The sequence below is a fragment of the Macaca nemestrina genome, chromosome 6 (genome assembly GCF_043159975.1).
Source record: "Macaca nemestrina isolate mMacNem1 chromosome 6, mMacNem.hap1, whole genome shotgun sequence".
Taxonomy (NCBI): Eukaryota; Metazoa; Chordata; class Mammalia; order Primates; family Cercopithecidae; genus Macaca; species Macaca nemestrina.
In genome coordinates, this window is record NC_092130.1 from 143,577,242 (window position 1) to 143,599,160 (window position 21,919).

The 21,919-nt window shown below is 40.7% G+C and overlaps 2 protein-coding genes across 7 annotated transcripts in view; one reads left to right on the forward strand and one right to left on the reverse strand.

Moving 5' to 3' along the window:
- Positions 1–21,919, reverse strand: part of LOC105473089 (WD repeat domain 70) — a 388,018-nt gene that overhangs the window by 236,487 nt on the left and 129,612 nt on the right. For all 6 annotated transcript variants that reach the window (XM_011726713.2, XM_011726718.3, XM_011726712.3 and 3 more), the window contains one exon: positions 603–679. In XM_011726713.2, coding sequence (XP_011725015.1) covers positions 603–679 — 77 coding nt within the window. The remainder of the gene's footprint in view (positions 1–602; positions 680–21,919) is intronic.
- On the forward strand, positions 11,105–20,888 carry LOC139363663 (BTB/POZ domain-containing protein KCTD9-like). The gene is given in 7 exon segments (XM_071097914.1): positions 11,105–11,976; positions 11,978–12,312; positions 14,158–14,242; positions 14,353–14,482; positions 14,736–14,875; positions 19,947–20,070; positions 20,529–20,888. Coding segments are annotated over 7 exon segments (2,046 nt in total).

Sequence of the window (21,919 nt, forward strand, 5' to 3'; positions counted from 1 at the left end):
GATGGAAATAAGTCTTTATTATAAAAATAGTCACAACTTCAAAGCCCTTTGAGTCCACTTAATAGCATCAATCTGATCCAATCTTAAAAAACTCTACAGGAATTTATACCACTCTCGCTTTCACAGTGTCCATTTTTGTTTAATCAACTACTACACTATCAGATAAAATCAAAGTAAAGAACAAGAATATACAGGCTGGGTGCAGTGGTTCACGCCTGTAATCTCAGCACTTTGGGAGGCTGAGGCAGGCGGATCATTTGAGGTCAGGAGTTCGAGACCAATCTGACCAATATGGTGAAACCCCATCTCTACTAAAATACAAAAATTAGCCAGGTGTGGCGGTGGGCACCTGTAATCCCAGCTACTTGAGAGACTGAGGCAGGAGAATCACTTGAACCCAGGAGGTGGAGGTTGCAGTGAGCCAAGACTGTACCACTGCACTCCAGCCTGGGCAACAGAGCAAGACTCCCTCTAAAAAAAAGAATATATAAAGTCAGAATTCCTAATATTCCACTTACTACTTTACCGCCAAGATTGTAACAATACAAATGTTAAATATCTAAAGATATGAATGTATTAGATGAATTATCAACAATACTCACGCATCATTTGAGCAAGTCATAAATTCTCCCTTTATTTTGGGATGCCATGAGCCAGTATGAAGCATTGCTGTATGACCCTTAAAAATAAAGACAAAGGGGAAAAAAAAGATGTTTTAAAAAGGTAAAAAATAAACTGACTAGAAACTGACATGTCATTTTTAAATGTAAAAATTTTTAGTTCCCCCAAAAGTGTACCATTTTAATTATAAACCTATATTATTTTATCCCAATTTTCTCTCATAACATGCTTTGTTTATTTTGCTTTAGCTCTTTGTGTACCACCCCGTGCCCACCTCAGGAATTAACTCAGTGCTTGTATGTAACAGGTGCTTAATAAGGTGGGAAATGGAGAGGAAAATGACATCCTTTCTTTAGGGGGAGAAAAAAAAGAAAGGTAAAGCCATAATAAGAAAGACAGGTCTTCTTCAAAGATCATAACTCCTTTCTTCAGTGGAAGACAATCAAGAATAGAAAGTATTTACAAATAAGCAAGGTGAAGGCAAGAAATTGGGAGGGAAATCCGTATTTCCTAAAAATGTGTCAACAACCTTGATTCTACAATGCCTCTGTAAAAATATGTATGTGAGAAAAGGAAGAATATATTTTAAGTGATTGGGGAAAATTAGCCCCACTAAGTATAGAGAATATAAAAATACTATAATTAAAACAATGTGATGCTGGTATATATAAACTGACATATACACCCAATCAACTAGAGTACATAGCAAACATAAACACACACATACACACAAATGCCTAATTCCCTCTTAGGCAGCAAACTCAGCTAGAGTGGTCTCATACAGCAAGACAGATTTACGTGGGACAGAAAAGAGCCTGGTCCTTTTTAGTATAATAACTGCAGTATCTCTTACTCTGACACAGCTCAAAATAAAACTATGATTAAAGAAGTAAAATGGACACATTTAAATGACTTACAAGAAAAATAACAGTAACTCTCTGGAAAGATACATGGGCCTGGAGATCATCTTCAGTCAAAGTTGTCTACAATGCCTCAAACAGTATCTGGCCAAGGCCTGCCATTCTGTTCATGTTTACAGAATACAAATGAGGGGAGGTGGAGACTCTTAGCCATGTTAGAGGCATGAATTGAACCAATACCTGGAAGGACTAGATGGCAAGTCTGAGATCTCATTTTCCACCCCTGAACTCAACGCTTGCACATCCAACTACCTACTTGACATTTCTATCTGTATATCATAGGCATCTGGAACACAATAGGTACAAGGGAAAATCTTGATTCTTTCTGCTCACTTTATTTTCTATCAGTTTCTTTCCTAGTAGCTCAAGCTAAAAACGTGGAAGTTGTTCTTAAATATTCCCATAACCATAGCCCTAAAACCTTCTATCTACACAGATTCAATTCACCAGCTATTCCTGTCAATTCTATCCAAAATACATTCTATTTCTATTCACTTTCTAAAATCTATTCACTTTTCTCTTTTTCATCACTATCACTTATTCTCTCACAACATTCTCTCATGCTTCTACATCAGTTAATATGTACTGTAACAGGTTTGTTATTAATCTCTCTGCTTTTTCCTTTTTTTTTTTTTTTTTTGTTTTCTTGAGACAGGGTCTCACTCTGTCACCCAGGCTGGGGTGCAGTGGTGTGTGCACAGCTTACTGTAGCCTTGGCCTCCTGGGCTGAAGTGATCCTCCTGTCTCAGCCTCCCAAGTGACTGGGATTACAGCAATGAGCCAAAATTCATGCCTGGCTAATTTTTGCTTTTTTTGTAGAGAGGGGGTCTCACCATGTTGCCCAGGCTGGTTTTGAACTCCTGGGATCAAGTGATCCGCTCACCTCGCCTTCCAAAGTGCTGGGATTATAGGAGTGAGCCACTGCGCTCACCTCTGCTTTCATTTTACCTCATGTGCTCTACATAGCAATCAGCATAATCCTTTAAAAATATAGTTCTAATGCAGGAACAGAACACCAAACACTGCATGTTCTCACTTTTAAGTGGGAGCTGAACAATGAGAAGATGAGAACACATGGACACATTGTCAGAGGAACAACATGAACTGGGGCCTCTCGGGGGCGCAGGGTGGAGGGAGGGAGAATATCAGGAAGAACAGCTAATGGATGCTGGGGTTAATACCTAGGTGACGGGTTGATCTGTGCAGCAAATCACCATGGCACACATTTACCTATATAACAAACCTGCATATCCTGCACATGTACGCTAGAACTTAAAATAAAAGTTAATGGAAATAAAATACATATATATATGTGTGTGTGCGTGTGTGTGTGTGTGTATATATATAGTTCTAAATATGCCATAATGTCGGCAGTGGCTCATAACTATAATCCCAGCACTTTGGGAGGCTGAGGCAGAACAATCACTTAAGGTCCGCAGTTTGAGATCAGCCTGGGCAACAGAGTGAGATCCTGTCTCAACAAAAAATAAAAATAAAAACTTAGCTGAGTGTAGGGTAGACATCTATAGTTCCAGTTATTAGGGGACTAAAGTGGGAGGATCACTCGAACCCAGGAGTTGGAGGTTACAGTGAGCTATAACTGCACCAGTGCACTCCAGCCTAGGTGACAGGGTCAGACACCATCTCAAAATAAATAAACTGATCAATTTAATTAAATTAAAATGCCACTTCACTGCATATAACCTTTTGCTGGCTTTATAACCTTTTACACAGTGTGATGGTTAATACTGAGTGTCAACTTGATTGGATTGAAGGATACAAAGTATTGATCCTCAGTGTGTCTGTGGGGGTGTTGCCAACAGAGATTAACATTTCGGTCAGTGGGCTGGGAAAGGCAGACCCACCCTTAATCTGGGTGGGCACAATCTAATCAGCTGCCAGTTCGGTTAGAATATAAGCAGGCAGAAAAATGTGACATGAGAGACTGGCCTAGCCTCCCAGCCTACATCTTTCTCCCATGCTGGATGCTTCCTGCCCCCGAACATCAGACTCCAAGTTCTTCAGCTTTGGCACACAGACTAGCTTCCTTGCTCCTCAGCATGCAGATGGCCTATTGTGGGACTTTGCAATCATGCCAGTTAATACTTGATAAACTTCCCTATATGTATATTCCATTAGTTCTGTCCCTCTAGGGAACTCTAATATACACAGTCCACAACGAATTTTATTTTCTGGCTCCACATTCCTTGCAACTTCACTTATTTTGTGTTCCCTCATGACCAACACGTACCAGCCACTTCCTTCCTTTCAGTTCCTCCAATACGCTCAGCTCTGCTCCATATCAGGCCCTTCTTATATGCTTTCCCATATGCTGGAAAGCTCTTTTTTCCACTTTCCCATGACTGGCTCCTTCTCATTATTTCAATCTCAGTTTACATGCCACTTGCTCAAATAAGTATTCCCTGGTCCTCTATGTAGGTAAACATGACCCATGAGATTGTTCTTTACCTTAGTACCTGTGCGTTTCCTTAATAATAGACATCATAGTTTGTGGTTCTTTATTCATTTTTTGACTTTTGGAACAGTGTTAGCATTTTACATATTCACACAAAAAAATAAGGATGGGACAACCAAAAACTGAATATAAACAGGAACAAATCAACCTTACATTTAAAATGAGTAACACATATACTGAAAGAATAAACAGAAAACTATCTACCCTATAAGTGGGTTGATGGCTCCCAAAAAGATATGTCCATATTCTAATCCCAAGAACATGTAAACATGACCTTATTTTGGGAAAGGGTATTTGCAGATATAATTTGCTGGGTGCGGTGCCTCATGCCAGTAATCCCAGCTCTTTGGGAGGCCAAGATAGGCAGATTGCTTGAGCTCAGGAGTTCGAGACCAGCCTGGGCAACATGGCAAAACCCCATCTCTACAAAAAAAAAAAAGAAAAACAATTATCCAGGCATGGTGGCACACAATGGTAGTCACAGCTACTCGAAAGGCTGTCACAGCTACTCGAAAGGCTGAGAGGGGAGGTTCTCTTGGGCCCAAGAGGTTGAGGCTGCAGTGAGCCATTATCACACCACTGCACTTCAGCATGAGCAAGACAGCAAGACCCTGTATCAAAAACAGAAACAAAAAAATCTAGACATGATTCTGTGCAGGCTCTAAATCCAATGTCCTTCTAAGAGACAGAAGACAGAGATAAATCTAAATGTCCTTACAAGAGATAGAAGACGACTGGGCATGGTGGCTCACACCTGTAATCTCAACACTTTGGGAGGCCAAGGCAGGCAGATCACTTGAGCTCAGTTAGAGACCAGCCTAGGCAACATGGCTAAATCCCATCTCTACAAAAAATACAAAAATTAGCCAGGTGTGGTGGCAGGTGCCTGTAGTCCCAGTTATTTGGGAGGCTGAGGTGGAGGATGGCTTGAGCCCAGGAGATGGAGACTGCAGTGAGCCGAGATCACACCACTACACACCAATCTGGGCAACACAATGAGACCCTGTCTCAAGAAAAAAAATTAAAATAAAATTTAAAAAAGAGAAGAGAAGACACAAAGAGAAGGCTATGTAAAGACAGAGGCAGAGAACGGAGTTATACAAGCCAAGGAATACCCCAAGTCATCAGAAGCTGAAATGGGCAAGAAAGGTCATTCTTGCCTACAGCCATTGGAAAGACCCTGATCTTGCCAACACCTTGATTTCAGCCTTCTGGCCTCTGTAATAGTAAAAGAATAAATTTCTGTTGTTTTAAGCCACAAAGTTTGTAGTAATTAGTTAAAATAGCCCTAGGAACCTAGTACATATTCTCAGTCTAAGACCAAAAGAACTGTAAATAAATATTGAATTCTAATTAATACTTTTGTTTCTTTTTTGCAATGGTATACATTAGCAATTCTGAAACTGCCTCCAATATAATGAAGAACTAAGCCAAGAAGGAAATGTGTTGGGGATAATTAGAGTAAGGGTTAGCCCTGTTGGAGAAGATAGTTACAAAAGTGAAAAGGGGGAAGACTAGAACGAACTCTCTGATGTTAAATAGAAATTAGGGGTAGCAATGTGAACTCATGATTTTTTACTAGGTAGATTAAATTGTTATATATGTATATATGTGTTAGTTATTCTCTAGTTCTGTATGTTAAGAATGTCTAGAAGTAATATACTCCAGCAAAACTAACACAGAGATCCTGGTCTCTAACAATCACGTCCCCCTAAATGGAACCAGGGCTTCTTGCAAAAATTATTGATTACAGAGACGGGATAGGAAAGGAGCAAGATGAACGTGGAATATTTTGTTGTATTAAAAAAAAAAAAAAAGAAAGTACTACAAAGATGATGGACACATGTTAAAAGGATAAAGCACATGTTGAAGAGCCTTCTGCTGGCTAAATCTGCAATAGTTAGGGCATCAAGATAAATAATGATAGTAACTAATTATAAACCATTGACTAAGACAAGAACCATTGAGTGTATACTAATATAATAAATATACAAAGAAAGCTCTTCCTTTTAGTGGAATGCTACTGATAAACATAAAATGAATGATAGAGTTAAAAGATCAGCATTTTGCAATCAGTAATAACTGATTCAGGAAAGAATCAATAGATGCTAAAACCGTAGAGGAAAGTTTGAAAATGATTATTTACAAAGTCTCAACATCTCCCTGCAAATTACTTAATAATTGCAATGAGAACACAGTAACTTTATAGTGGAAAAACCTGGTAGACACCACCTGAAACAAGTGATCTAGGTGAACATCACCAACGCAAGGACAAACTGAAACTGACATCACATACTTCCTGATATGACGAAGAAATGAAGACACAATATTATTTCTGTCACAGTCCTTCTAAAAGTGCATAACCTGATTCAAACTATGAGGTAAAATCAAATTCTACATTTTATCAAATCACTGACCTGCAGTCCTCATAAAACGTCAAGGAAAAATAAAGACCAAATAATGCAGAGAAGCCATTACCAATTAAAGGAGACAACAGATACGATGATTATACACAATGTGTGATCTTGATCAGAGCCTGGAACTGGTGAAAAAATCATTAGAGAGACTGTTGAGATAATCAGTGAAGCATGAATATGGAATGTGATTTAGATAATAGTATTTTATCAGTGTTAAATTCATGGCTATCCACCAGGCATGGTAACTTGTGCCTGGTAGTCCCAGCTACTAGGGAGGCTGAGGCAGAAGGATTGCTTGAGCCCAGGGATTCTAATCCAGCCTGGGCATCAAAGCAAGACCCTGTCTCTTAAAAAAGAAAATTATGATTATGTATGAAAATGTAATGTTATTAGGAAAACCTCACTGAAGAATTTAGGAGTAAAAGAGCATGACATTTACAACTTACTTTCAAAAGCTGAAAATTAAACACATATATATGTGATTTATATGTATATGCATATACATATATATATATGAGAGTGTATATACAGGCGGGATAGGAAGGTGGGTTAGTCTGTATTAGTGGAGTGAGGAATGGAGGAGGGAAAAGGAAGGAAGGGGTAAGGTGAAAATAAAGCAATGAGACAAAATGTTAGCAATTGGTAAACCTGAAAAAGAAGTATAAAGAAGCTTTATACCCCTTTTAACTTACAGCTATTCTGTAAGTTTAAAATTATACCAAAATAAATAATTTTATTAAGTTTTTTTAGGGGGGGTGTTTGTTTGTTTACAGATGAGAGTCTCATTCTGTTGCTAAGGCTCAAGTGCAGTGGTGCGACCACCACAGCTCACTGCAGCCTCAACCTCCTGAATTCAAGAGATCCACCCACCTCAGCCTCCCAAGTAGCTGGGACTACAAGGCAAGCACCACTACACCCAGCTGATTTTTTATTTGTTGTAGAGATGTGGTTTCTGCTATGCTGCACAGGCTAGAAACTAAACGCTTTTTAAAAAAAATATTCTGGCTGCTCAGTGAAGGCCTGTTTAAACAAACAAACAAACAAAAAGAATCTATAGGGCTGCTCAGTGAAGGAAAGCCTGTTGAAAAAGAAAAAAAACAAAAAAGAATCTATAGGTCCAACTGGGAAGATGTTAATATGAGACATGCAAAGATCGACAGTAACTTTGACTAGGCAGCAGCACTAAGTGTTGACAAGTGAGTACACATTCTTTACAAGTGCACACAAAATATGCACTAAAATCATATTCTAAGTCACAAAACACACTTCATCAGATATTTCAAAAATTAAAATTATTCAAAATATGTTTCCAAGGGCTGGGTGTGATGGCTCATGCCTATAATCTCAGTACTTTGAGAGGATGCCAAGGTGGGAGGGTCACTTGAGGCCAGAAATTTTTTGTTGTTTTTAATTTTTTTTTAAGTATGTTTCTACATCATAAGAGAATTAAATTAATTAGAAGCCAATAAGAAAAGTCTCAAATACTTGTATATTTAAACATCACACTAATAACCCATGGGTCAAAAAGGTAATCCCAAGTGAACTGAATAAAAATGAAAATGTAACATCTCAACGTTGTAGGACACAGTGAAAGAAATGCTTAGAGCATTTCTATTAGAAAATAAGAAAAGTCTCAAATTAATAATTAAAGCATCCATCTTAAAATACTAGAAAAAGAAGGCAAGTAGAAGGAAATAAATCAATAAAGTTGATAAACTTTTAGCCAGAACAAGAAAAGGAAAGAGAGAAGACACAAATTACCAACCAATTCAGGGAAAATTAGGAGATATATCACTACTGACCCCAAAGAAATATTACTATTATAATAATCTTGCCGGGCGCGGTGGCTCACGCCTGTAATCCCAGCACTTTGGGAGGCCGAGGCAGGCGGATCACAAGGTCAGGAGATCGAGACCACGGTGAAACCCCGTCTCTACTAAAAAATTACAAAAAATTAGCCGGGCGCGGTTGTGGGCGCCTGTAGTCCCAGCTACTCGGGAGGCTGAGGCAGGAGAATGGCGTGAACCCGGGAGGTGGAGCTTGCAGTGAGCCGAGATCCGGCCACTGCACTCCAACCTGGGCGACAGAGCGAGACTCCGTCTCAAAAAAAAAAAAAAAAAAAAGGTAAAAAAAAAAAAAGTAAATAATCTTATGCACATAAATTCGGTAACTTAGAGGAAGGAATAGTTCGAATAGTCCTATATCCACTAAATATACTGAATTCATAGTTAAAAGCTTTCAAAAACAGAAAAGAAAACACCAGCCCAGTTGGCTATACTGGCAAACGCTACCAAACATTTAAGGAAGACATAACACCACTTTTTCACAATAGTTTCCCCAAAAGAGAATTGAACGGTACACTTCCAAATTCATTTTACGAAGCTAGAATTACTCTGATACCAAAATCAAGTACAATATGACATAAGAAAGCTACAAAGCAACATCCCTCATCAACATAAAAGCTAAGATCTTTGAAAAAATATTAAACTAGTATGTAAAAGGAATAGTACATTGCAACCAAGAAAGCTTTGTTCCAAGAATACAAGTCTGGTTTAACAATCAAAATCAATGTAATTAACCACATTAACAGAATAAGATAAAAAACTCAGAAAAGGCATTCGACAAAACTCAACATCCATTCATGATAAAAACTCTCAGTCAATCAGTGATAGAAAAGAACTTACTCAACTTGATAAAGCATATTGTCTTAGTCAGCTAGGGTTGCTATAACAAAAGACCACAGACTGGGTGGCTTAACCACCATATATTTATTTCTCATAATTCTGGAAGTTGGTGAGGGATCTCTTCCCGGCTTGCAGATGGGCCACCTTCTCCTGTATCTTCATACGGTCAGGAGAGTGGAGGCTCTGAAGGGCACTAATCGCATCATAGAGAATCCACCCTCATGACCTCACCTACACTAATTATTTCCCAAAGGCCCCCACCTCCTAATACTATAACATTGCAGGTGATGGCTTCAATATATAAATTTTTGAGGGATACAAACATTCAGTCCATAATAGGTACATACAAAAAACCTACAGTTTAACAACATATTTAATGGTAAAAGATCAAATAGTGTCTCTAAAAGTCAGGTTTTAAGCAAAGATACCTAACCCACCACATTCACATTCAACGTCAATCTGGAAGTCCTAGTAAGTACAATAAGGCTGGAAAAAAAAATAAAAGGCATTCAGATTGTAAAACATTCATTCCAAGACACAATGACCATTTATGTAGAAAATCCCATGGAATCTATTAAAAAAAATTTTCAAAAAAAGCAATAAAATTTCTATGCACTACCAATGAACAGTTAGAAACCAAAAACTATTTTAAACAGTCCTATTTGTAATAACTCAAAAAAACAAAATGCTTAGGTATAAATCTAATATAATCAGGATCCCTATGTTGATATACTATAAAATGTATGTGAAAGAAACAGAAGGCCTAAATAAGTGGGGAGATATACTGTGCTGATAAATCAGAAACCTCAAAACAGTGAAAACGTCAATTCTCCAAATTGATCTTTAGACTCAAAATAATTCCAAAGAAAATTCCAACAGGGTGACCTTGTGGAAGCAGAGAGACTAGAATGATAGTTACCAGTGTCTAAGAAGTGTAGGGGAGGGGAGAAGATAAAGAGAAGTCAGTTGATAGGTTCAAACACACAGTTAGAAAGAATAAGTTCTCATGTTTGACAGCACAGTAGGGTGACTACAATTAATGACAATGTCTCGTGTATTCTAAAATAGCTAGACGGGAAAACTAGAAATCTTCCCAACACATAGAAACAATAAATGTTCAAGGTGATGGATACCTCAAATATTTAAACTTGATTACATATTCTCTACATATAATATCACATGTGCCCCATAAATATGTACAAAAAGAATGTATCCACAAAATAATTCTAACAAGATTATTTGTAGATATAGACAGGGTGATTCTAAATTTTTTTTTTTTTTTTTTTTTTTTTGAGACGGAGTCTTGCTCTGTCGCCCAGGCTGGAGCGCAGTGACCAGATCTCGGCTCACTGCAAGCTCCGCCTCCCGGGTTCACGCCATTCTCCTGCCTCAGCCTCCCGAGTAGCTGGGACTACAGGCGCCCGCCACCTCGCCCGGCTAGTTTTTTTGTATTTTTTAGTAGAGACGGGGTTTCACCGTGTTAGCCAGGATGGTCTCGATCTCCTGACCTCGTGATCCACCCGTCTCGGCCTCCCAAAGTGCTGGGATTACAGGCTTGAGCCACCGCGCCCGGCCTTGATTCTAAAATTTACATGAAAAAGTAAAGAAATTAGAATAGTCAACACCATTTTTAAAAAGAAAAAAAAGTTGGAAAACACTCTACCAAATTTAAATTTACGTTTGCTAATATGTAAGAAATATTTAAAAGCTGTAGTAGTAGGATGACTGGTCAAGCCCTGGGTGTGGGACAGAGAGAGAGAGAGAGAGAGAGAGAGAGAGAGAGAGAGAGAGTGTGTGTGTGTGTGTGTGTGTGTGTGTGTGTGTGTGTGTGTGTGTGTGTGTGTGGTGCGTCCCCAAGGGCAGGAAGGTGGCAAAGGGAGGTGAATCCGAGTGGGTGGAGGGAAGGGAAAGGCGGGAGGAGAAAAGGGTGGGAGGATGACCAGGTAGGAGGGTGGTGGCTCAGTCAGGACCCAGCGGGGCAGCGAAATGAGGCGGGTGACCCTGTTCCTGAACGGCAGCCCCAAGAACGGAAAGGTGGTTGCTATATATGGAATTTTATCTGATTTGCTTTCTGTGGCTAGCAGTAAACTCGGCATAAAAGACGCCAGTGTGTATAATGAGAAAGGTGGACTGATTGATGATATTGCTTTGATCAGGGATGATGATGTTTTATTTGTGTGAGAAGAAGAGCCATTTATTGATCTTCAGACAGATTCTAAGCCTCCGGAAGGATTGTTAGGATTCCACACAGACTGGCTAACATTAAATGTAGGAGGGCGGTACTTTACAACTACATGGAGCACTTTAGTGAATAAAGAACCTGACAGTATGCTGGCCCACATGCTTAAGGACAGAGGTGTCTGGGGAAATAAGCAAGATCATAGAGGAGCTTTCTTAATTGACCGAAGTCCTGAGTACTTTGAACCCATTTTGAACTACCTGCATCATGGACAGCTCATTGTAAATGATGGCATTAATTTATTGGGTGTGTTAGAAGAAGCAAGATTTTTTGGTATTGACTCATTGATTGAACACCTAGAAGTGGCAATAAAGAATTCTCAACCACCGGAGGATCATTCACCAATATCCCGAAAGGAATTTGTCCAATTTCTGCTAGCAACTCCAACCAAGTCAGAACTGCGATGCCAGAGTTTGAACTTCAGTGGTTCTGATCTTTCTCGTTGGGACCTTCGATACATTAACCTCAAAATGGTCAATTTATGCTGCTGCAGTCTTGCACATGCAAATCTTTGCTGTGCAAATCTTGAATGAGCTGATCTCTCCGGATCAGTGCTTGACTGTGCAAATCTCCAGGAAGTCAAGATGCTCTGTTCTAATGAAGAGGGAACATCTCTGAAACTGTAATTTTGAGGATCCTTCTGGTCTTAAAGCCAATTTAGAAGGTGCTAATCTGATAGGTGTGGATATGGAAGGAAGTCAGATGACAGGAATTAACCTGAGAGCAGCTACCTCAGGAACTGATTTAGAGAACTGTGATCTGTCTGGGTGTGATCATCTCCAAGAAGCCAACTTGAGAGGGTCCAACGTGAAGGAAGCTATATTTGAAGAGATGCTGACACCACTATACATGTCACAAAATGTCAGACGAGAATTTCAGGGGCTGAAGGAAGATGTACAAGATGAAAACGCTTTCCTTATCACTTTTCTTTCTCCACCCACTCAGTTGTCTAGAAGTAACACTGCAAGGAAATTTTTTAAAAACATTTAGAGGATTAGGCTTGTTTCTTAGTGGTGCGTAAGGGAAAAAATTGACTTTTTTTCCATATTCTGATTTTTAACAGAAAAGCACTCATTAATAGGTGTAGGGAAACTAGATATTGCTGCCTTCTGAACGGGGTAGGGGGGTTTACCTGGTTTTATGACCAGGAATAGTATTTATTATATTTGCTTTTAAATAGGCATGATGTGGAAATACCATCTTGGTTTGAGATGCATTTGAGCATTTTAATTTATGGAGAGCACTACATATGCAATTTTATTTATTGAATACCTAGAAGCAGTATGGATATTTAAATTGTTAAAACTTTATGAAAACTTTGAAAAGTTCAGGTTTATAAATAGCTTTAGTGATGCCTCCCCTCTTTAAATACCTGCCACACTATATGAATATGGTGAGATCAGACTCCCTAAGACTCCTTTCAGGTTCATTTTTATAATGTTTACTTTTTAGAACAAAACAGTGGCTAAATTAAAGTAATATCCAGTTCTTACTGATTGAGACAGAGTGGAAAGAAAGACATCATTGTACATCACTGTCATTCCAAAGGTACAGTGGAACTCTGGATGGAGGAAGAACTTACCTATCACTACAACACTATCTATAAATGAGCATTTCTCAAAATTTCATTCTAAGCAAGTTCCACTCAACACCAGACCAAGCAATTCCATTCACACTATTAGCCTACTTTTCCCATACAATCGGCAAAAGCATAGGAATATACTTCAAAACCAAAAAACCAAGGTACATCATTAATATTCATTTAATTCAAATACCAAATAATTTACCAAATGGTATTTTGGTATTTACCAAATACCAAACAAATAAAAAAATTTGTGCAACCAAAGTACTAAAAAATAAAATGATTTAAATCCAAAGGATTTCCAAGGGTCCCATTAATCTCTTTTGAAAGGGTCCCATTAATCTCTTTTGAAAGTAGAAATTTGTCAGCCTACGCTTAAGAAAAAAAAATTTAAAAAAAGAGAGAAAAAGAAAATACCTATTATCAAGGGCAAACAACTTCAGGGCAAAGAAATAGCTCATTGTACTCCCTCACAGTTCTCAGTATAGAACTGTGGCCAAAGGCCAGATTGCATGCAGAAGTAAAGGAAAGGGAAGAGGGAAGGGAAGGGAAAAGGGAGGGAGGGAAAAGGGAGGGAGGAGGGAGGATGAAGGGAAGATGGAGGGAGGGGGTGAGAGGGAGGGAGGGAAAGAAGGAGGCAGGGAGGGAGGAAAAAAGAGGAGTGAAAGAAAAGAAAGAAAATAATTTCTAGTCACTAGTGGTTAACAGGGATCTGGTCTGATTTTGCCCCATTAGATATGTGCCTCTGAGCCAGGAAACCAGTTCATGATTTGCAATAAAAGAAACATTCCAATAATCCAAGACATGCCCAGATTTTGAGGACTTAGATTCTAAACTACCTTGTCTTCCCCAATCTTGTACACTACACCGTACTCTCATTCTCCTCCACTGATAACTAAGCTCCATCTCCACTGACATCTCTGCCTAGTCTCTTAATCCAATGCACAGCCTGCTTATGTCAGTTCCTAGTTTACCAGCTTCCTCTCCTCATTCCCAGACTCAAGAATTCTACAGACGGCTGCTACTCAATTCCAACCTTAGAACCATACTTCTTGTACTTTGTCTAAACAGCAGCCCAACAACTCCCTCAACCCATGCAGGTCTTAAACGCAGACCCCAGAAAGCAGCTCTTTTACTGATATTTATTGCTTAGAGTTGAAATATCACCTTGGAATAGAAAGGTTATTTTTTAATAAAAGAAAATTACCCCTATTGCAGAAGACATTAGCGTGTCCGGAATTGGTTCCTTCTGGTGGGTTCTTGGTCTTGCTGACTTCAAGCATGAAGTCATGGACCCTCAGCAGTGAGTGTTACAATTCTCAAAGATGGTGTGTCCAGAGTTTGTTCCTTCAGATGTTCAGATGTGTCCAGAGTTTTTTCCTTCTAGTGGGTTCGTGGTCTCGCTGACTTCAGGAATGAAGCCGCAGACCTTCGCAGTGACTGTCTCTTAAAGGTGGCGCATCCGGAGTTGTTTCTTCTTTCCGGTGGGTTCGTGGTCTCCCTGACTTCAGGAGTGAAGCCGCAGACCTTGCAGACCTTCGCAGTGAGTGTTACAGCTCTTTATAAAGGTAATGCAGACCCAAAGAGTGAGCAGCAGCAAGATTTATTGTGAAGAGCCAAAGAACAAAGCATCCACATCGTGGAGGTGGAACCTAGCGGGTTGCCACTGCAGGCTCGGGTATCCAGTTTCTATTCCCTTATTTGGCCCCACCCACATCCTGCTGATTGGTCCGTTTTACAGAGTGCTGATTGGTCCATTTTACAGAGTGCTAACTGGTGCGTTTACAAACCTTTAGCTAGACACAAGCCCTGATTGTTGCATTTACAATCCTTTAGCTAGACAGAAAAGTTCTCCAAGTCCCCAACCCAACCCAGAAAGTCCAGAAGATTTCACCTCCATTAGGATAAAAGGACATGTGGTCACCTTCGCTGTTAAGTACCCAGAAAAAGAACACAGATAGTAGATTAAATGGAAAAAATCTACAAGACTGTGAATGTTGTTTCTTATTTGTAAAGACAGGAGCATGACAAAGGCAATGGGAATGTTAAGTGCCCTTGTGTTAAAACAGTGACCAAAATTAGTCATAACAAAATGAAGTTCAACTAAGGATTCTTAAATGGATCTAAACAGATTCAGTACCATGACTAACATTAGTGGAAAAACTTTTAAAGAGACACCTATTAAAGAACAGTTAGTGACTAAACACTTTTTCATCAAATAAACTACTTTTTTTCTCTTCTTCCCTTATCTAAACATAGGCACTCCTGAAAAATATCTCTTCCTTTATTTAACAGCCTTAACTAGAAATAGCCTAGAAAAAAGAATTAAGCAAGTATTTATTTCTCATAATATGCTATACTTTGAGAGAGGACATTAATTATCCATGACCAACATTGGTTTCCGGTTTCCTCAAAACACACACACACACACACACACACACACACACACACACACACACACAGAGAGACAGAGAGACAGAGAGACAGAGACAGAGATTGCTGATAATCTGCCTGTACTCTTGTGGCTGCCCCAATGACAAGAGTTATACAAACAGCTCCCTTTGTAACAGTGCCATCTGTAGTTACTGAATGATTTGGGGCTCCATGACCCACAAAATAAAAGTACTCATGCCTTTGGCATGATGAGCTAACAAAGCCTACCCCTAAGAAGAGACGAAATGCAGCGGAAAACAGCAGGGAATATACTGGGAACTGAGATCCAAAAGTTCTTAACTAGATTCCAATCACCAGCTTTCAGGAATTATCAGATCTCCTGAAATGGTCAACAAAAATTTGTGTGAATACATTTTGCTGGGGAGAATATTCATACCTTAAATGCAGGAATTTGCACACATTTTTTCTAAAGCATCAGATCACATTTTAGGCTTTGTGGGTCACATGCTCTCTGCTGCAACTACTCAGCTCTACCACTGCAATTAATTCAAAGGGAGCCACAGGGAATAGTAAATTAATGGATGTGTCTATGTTCCAATAAAACTTTTATTTACAAAAACAGGGTGGTGGCTGGATTTGCCCTAAGGCCATGGTTTGCCAACCCCAACACACTCTTAGTCATTTGCTTGCATAAACCAAGGATTCTAACGTCCAAGTCTAATTCCTGAGTAATTTTAATATCCATTTGAATACCTCAAAAACAAATTCAATCTTCCTTGGCCTACTCAATTCTGATGACTTGTTACAAGATATTTCAGCAGTGCCAACTATGGCTAATTCTGCCACTACCATGAATGGTCATAATATGTTTCTAAAATCCTGAACTCTCAATATTTACTGATTTAACAAATATTTATCACCAAATATGTTTCAGGCTCTAGATATTGCACTTACTGGCCACACAACCTCCTATCTTGCAGTTTTTTGAATTTTTAAATTTTCAATATCCTAAACTTTAACCACTCTCTCAGCAGAATCCTGAGTGTCCTTTTGTTGAATCTACAATGAAGTGCTTTTATTCCAAAATAACCTCCCCCTGTTCTCCCCTGCAGTCACTGTAGTCCATCCAAATACCTAGGCTCCTGAATAAGACTCAAGAATAGGATATGAACATGCAGAATGATTGTTTCTACAAATTTACATTTCGTAGCCCATAATACTTCCATAATTCTTCCAGTAATGTTTCTCTTACAACCATCAAAAGCTATTCTACGTCTTTACAATTCTACTGAAGGCCCTATCCCAGTATCTCCCAATACAAAACTAGGAAATGACTCTGCTAATAGATGGTGGCATTATTCATTTCCTATCTCAGGGTACCACTTATAAATATAGCTGCATATGAGCTCATTCTTATCCCTTCCATTTCCAGTGCAAAAGTACTCCGGCCGGGTGCGGTGGCTCACACCTGTAATCCCAGCACTTTGGGAGGCCGAGGCAGGTGGATCATTTGAGGTCAGGAGTTCGAGACCAGCCCGATCAACATGATGAAACCCTGTCTCTAATAAAAATCCAAAAATTAGCCAGGTATGGTGGTGGGCGCCTGTAATCCCAGCTACTTGGGAGGCTGAAGCAGGAGAATCGCTCGAACCCAGGAGGCAGAGGTTGCAGTGAGCAGAGATTGCGCCACTGCGCGACAGAGTGAGACTCCATCTCAAAAAAAAAAAAGTATTTTCTCCTCCTACCCAAAAGCTAACTCCTGCTCTTTGTTTGATCACAATCCCTAACAATTCCTCAAGGACTTTCATCATTACTTAATATGTTTGGATTTTATAGAACTGCATTAGTTTTCCATTGCTCTGTAACAAATTACTAAAAACCTAGCGACTGAGTACACCTCTGATTTATTACCTAACAGCTGCGTAGGTCAGAAGCCTGGCACAATGTAGCTAGATTCTCTGCTCAGGATCTCACAGACTGAAATCAGGATGTTAGTAGGACTGTACTATTTTCTAGAGGTTCTGGGAAAGAATCTGCTTCCAAGTTTATTCTGGTTGCTGGCAGAATACAAGTTCCTTGTGGTTGTAGAACTGTGATCTCTATTTGCTTGCTGCCTGTCAGCTGGGGCTACTCTTAGCTTTCTAGACACTATGTGCAATCTCCACTAGAAGCAACATGAGAAAGATTCTCCTTTGCTGACCTTGAAGACAGAGGGATCTACGTGGCAAGGAATGCACTAGGAATGCTGACCTGGTAGAGTGCAGTCTTACTGACATTCTGATTTCAGTCTGTGAGACCCTCAGCAGAGAAATGTAGCCACATTGTGCCAGACTTCTGACCTAAACAGCTGTTAGGTAATAAATTGGGGGTGTACTAAGTCCCTGGTTTTTGGTAATTTGTTATAGAGCAACAGAAAATTAATGCGATTCTGTAAAAAACAAACATATTGAGTAATGATAAAAGCCATGCCCACAAATCTTTGCAGAACAACCTGTTTTTTATCTATAGCTGTTGTTTAACTGGTTAAGAAGCAATACTCTTAAGCTTCCTAGACATCACCTGGTTTGGCTAAGAAGATCTATGAGGCGCACCCTTAATTTCTTGGAAGAGTCCAATGTGACTGAATACTCTCACCTTTTGATCTTTCTGAAGTTATTATACAGCCACATCTCTGGCTTTCTCCACACCATGTTTTCAGAAGTTATTGCTGTATGTTAGCATCCTTTGTCATCTCGATAGGCTAAAAATTAACTAAATCATCTAGTCTTGGTTCCCTTTTAACAAAACTTCCCTTGGTTTTCTCATATTTCACTATAAGAAGCAAGAAGAAACCAGGCAGCAACTTCAACATTTTGCTTAGAAATCTCCTTGCCTATATATTCAAATTCATCACTCACAAGTTCTGATTTCATCTTCAAAACCAGCAGCAGAGAATCTGGCCGGGCGCGGTGGCTCAAGCCTGTAATCCCAGCACTTTGGGAGGCCGAGACGGGCGGATCACGAGGTCAGGAGTTCGAGACCATCCTGGCTAACACGGTGAAACCCCGTCTCTACTAAAAAATACAAAAAACTAGCCGGGCGAGGTGGTGGGCGCCTGTAGTCCCGGCTACTCAGGAGGCTGAGGCAGGAGAATGGCGTAAAAAAAACCCGGGAGGCGGAGCTTGCAGTGAGCTGAGATCCGGCCACTGCACTCCACCCTGGGCGACATAGCGAGACTCCGTCTCAAAAAAAAAAAAAAAAAAAAAAAAAAAACCAGCAGCAGAGAATCTCCCTGACATCAAGTCCCTCTTACACTTAGAATACCTTTTGCCAGGAAGAGCCCAACTGCTTTTAAGTGCTCACCTGATGAGGCTGGATCCACTGAAGGCAATCTTCCTTTCTTAAAGTCCATTGTGTCTATAATGTAACCATAGGAGTGACTAGCCCATTATACTTATAGTTCACAACTACATTCAAGGAGAAGTGCCGGGACTCTTAGGAGCCATCTTAGAATTCATACTACAACAAGAGCTTTGGGTGTAGCAATTCTGAAACTACTTTCCATGTACTGTAACACTGAACAAATGAGTAAATATAATTATGATGTTAAAAGCCACGTTCTTCACTGTTGGAGAAGTGAATTACGAATATGGAACGGGAAAAGGCTAGAAAGTTGTATTAGAATTAGATGTATCCAAATGAACTCATAATTTTTTACATATTTTAACTTTTAGATTGGTTTATCTCCCTCCTAGCTTTGTCTTTTGAGGCTAGAAGCAATGGCACCCAACAGCAATGAATATATCCAGAGTACCAAATCTTAATTTCTAAATTGACTTCCCTGTTGAATGAAGCCACGGATCACTAGAAAAATAGGTAGGATCAAGTCAGGGAAAATATAAGATGACCCTGGAACATCTTGCTGTGCCAAAATGTAAGAAAGTACTCCAAAAATGATGGAGACACGTCAAAAGGGTAGAAGCCAATGTTAAGAAGTTTCTATTAGATAAAAGCTTCGGTAAATATTTAAAATATGGAAAGAAATAAAATGTACTTCAAATCATTCAATTTTTTAGTTATATCTATTATTAAAACCTTAAGTTAACAGTTTTCTTTTACTTAAGAAAACAAAAATAAACCCAAAACAGTTATTTTAATAAAAATTAAATATTTTAAGTTCTTAAGAAAAAGTATTCACCAGTAAAAAGACATGACTAATATATTTCATCTCCAAATAATAAGTGCCATTTTTTTGGAATGGCTGGGTATCAGAATGACTACATGTACTATTCAAAAATAAATAAAACATTTGAAAACTCTTCTAACTTCCATGACTAAGGTCTGCTAATGGAGATATCTCCCACTAAAATGTCCAAGCATTCTAAGGTATCCTGAACCTGCCTTCTCCACCTTAGTTATGTAATTTAAAAATAAATGGCAGAGAATTGCTTTCATGTTGAAAAGAAAAAGCGTTGAAGACAATCCTGGAGAAAGGCACTTAACAATATCAGCTCTAGATGAATTGATAAAAGAAAGCTTATGGGGGACTTCAAGATGGCTAACTAGAAGCACCAGACACTCACCTCCTCTATAAAGAAAAGCTTAATGAGTAGGTAATCACACTTCAAATACAGCATCAAAGAGAGAATGCTGGAATTCAGCAGAGAAATGAGAGGCACTGAAGAAGAAGAAAGCAAGGCACACAGCCCAGCCAGAACCAGCTGGGAGTCCTATGGGGCTCCTCAGTGTGGGGAAAAGGTGAATAAAAGATCCCCAGCATCCAGATTCTCCCTGTAGATAACCTGCAATCCTAGCCATAGCACAGCCCCTTAACCCTGACAAGTTGAGACTGGTATAAACAAGCTTCTAAAGAGGAAGCTCACAATAGGTTCCACACACACGTGGAAACCCAAGCACCTGCAGCATGGCACGAATTTGAGAGCCCAGCCCCCACCAGTCTGCTTTCTGTTCTGGGGCCAAACAGTACCTGCATCTCAACATCCCTGGAGGCCCAATGACATCCCCTCATATCCACTGGGAGGGCTGTAGCACATGACCCCAGTTAGACCCAGCACAGCAGCAATATCCCCAGCACTCTAGATCACACAGCATCCAGTACACTGAAGAAAGGACAACGGAGAGCTCTGTGGATGCTGCCTCTAGGACAAAGGGAGCCAAAGTGCACACTCCCTAGAGCTCAAACCCACCTGCCTCAGGTCATTGCCACTGAGAGTAACCTTGCCCACCCACCGCCCCCAGCAGCAAGGCCCCAGCACACTAGCACATGCCCTGAGGGCAGGCTCTCCCTGCCTGCTGCTGCAGCCAGGAACCAGAGCCTAAGAATCACCTGCTTGGGGCAGGTACCACAGACAGCAACCCTGCTACCCACAACAGTAGGACTGTGGTACATGTGCCTTGAGGACAGGCTCACCCCAGCCAATGCAGCCAATGCCACAGGGAATAGGGGAAGTGGAGACAAAGCATGTGCTCTGCAGAGATTGAGATGTATCTGCCTGAGATGGCTGCCACTGGCATCAATCTCCCTCACCACCACTGTCACGGCACCTTCCCCTTAGCAGAGCTGTTCATGTCCACGTGCCCTGAGGATAGGCTCTCCCTGCCTACTACTGCTGCTGCAACCACCACCCAAGGACACTACCCAGGACATGGGGATCACCCAGCCCTGCCCAACACAGCCTGCATCTGTGCACAACATCAGAGGCCTTAAGGATAGTCTCACAAGGCCTGGCACCAGCAACCCCAGTGCTCTCTATCACACTGCTCAGGGTCCTGTGGATTCCCCTGCACCATCAGTCACCTCAGGCACACGCACATAAAGAGACCAAACAGCCCCAGAATGCCTGCCGCACCCCAGCACGCCATCTGAAGGCCTAGGAATTGCCCCCATCCCACCTACCACAGCCTATACCCATTTGGAACAACAGGGGGACCTGATGACAGCCCCAAAATGCCTGACACTGTCACCCCCTGAGTGCCCTACCACACCACCCTAGACCTGACAATGTCACCCCAACCAAGTGCCCTACCACACCATCCTACCACATAGCCTAGGGATTGCTATGCCCCACTGGTCACTCCAAGCAGGAGTGTGTACTACCAGACAGCCTAACAACAGACCCAGAAAACCTATTGTCAGTGCCTAAGCATGCCGTCTAAAGGCCTGGGGGATCACCCTGCCCAGTCTACCACTGCTTGTATCTATCTACACCTTCTAGGGGCCGGAGGACAAGGTTGCTCAGCCTGCCACCACCACCAAACCTGGCACCCACCCATGTGCACCACCTGGGAGTCTGAAGACCAGGCTGCCCAGTCTGTCGCAGCCACCACTAACATCAGTCTGTGCTACCTGGAAGCCCAGGTGTTGCCCTGCCACTTATACTGCCATCACCAACACCATGCACAATGCTCGGGGGCCCAAGGACTGGCCCACCCACTCAACTCACCACTGCCGCTACTGGCACCTGAAAAAGCCACCTGGAGGCCCAAATGTCAGCCTGTCTGAACCTACTAACACCAGTGCCCATGTATTGTGTGCAAGGGCCCAAGAACAGGGACATTCAGCCCACCATTGCCACCACTGGGGCCA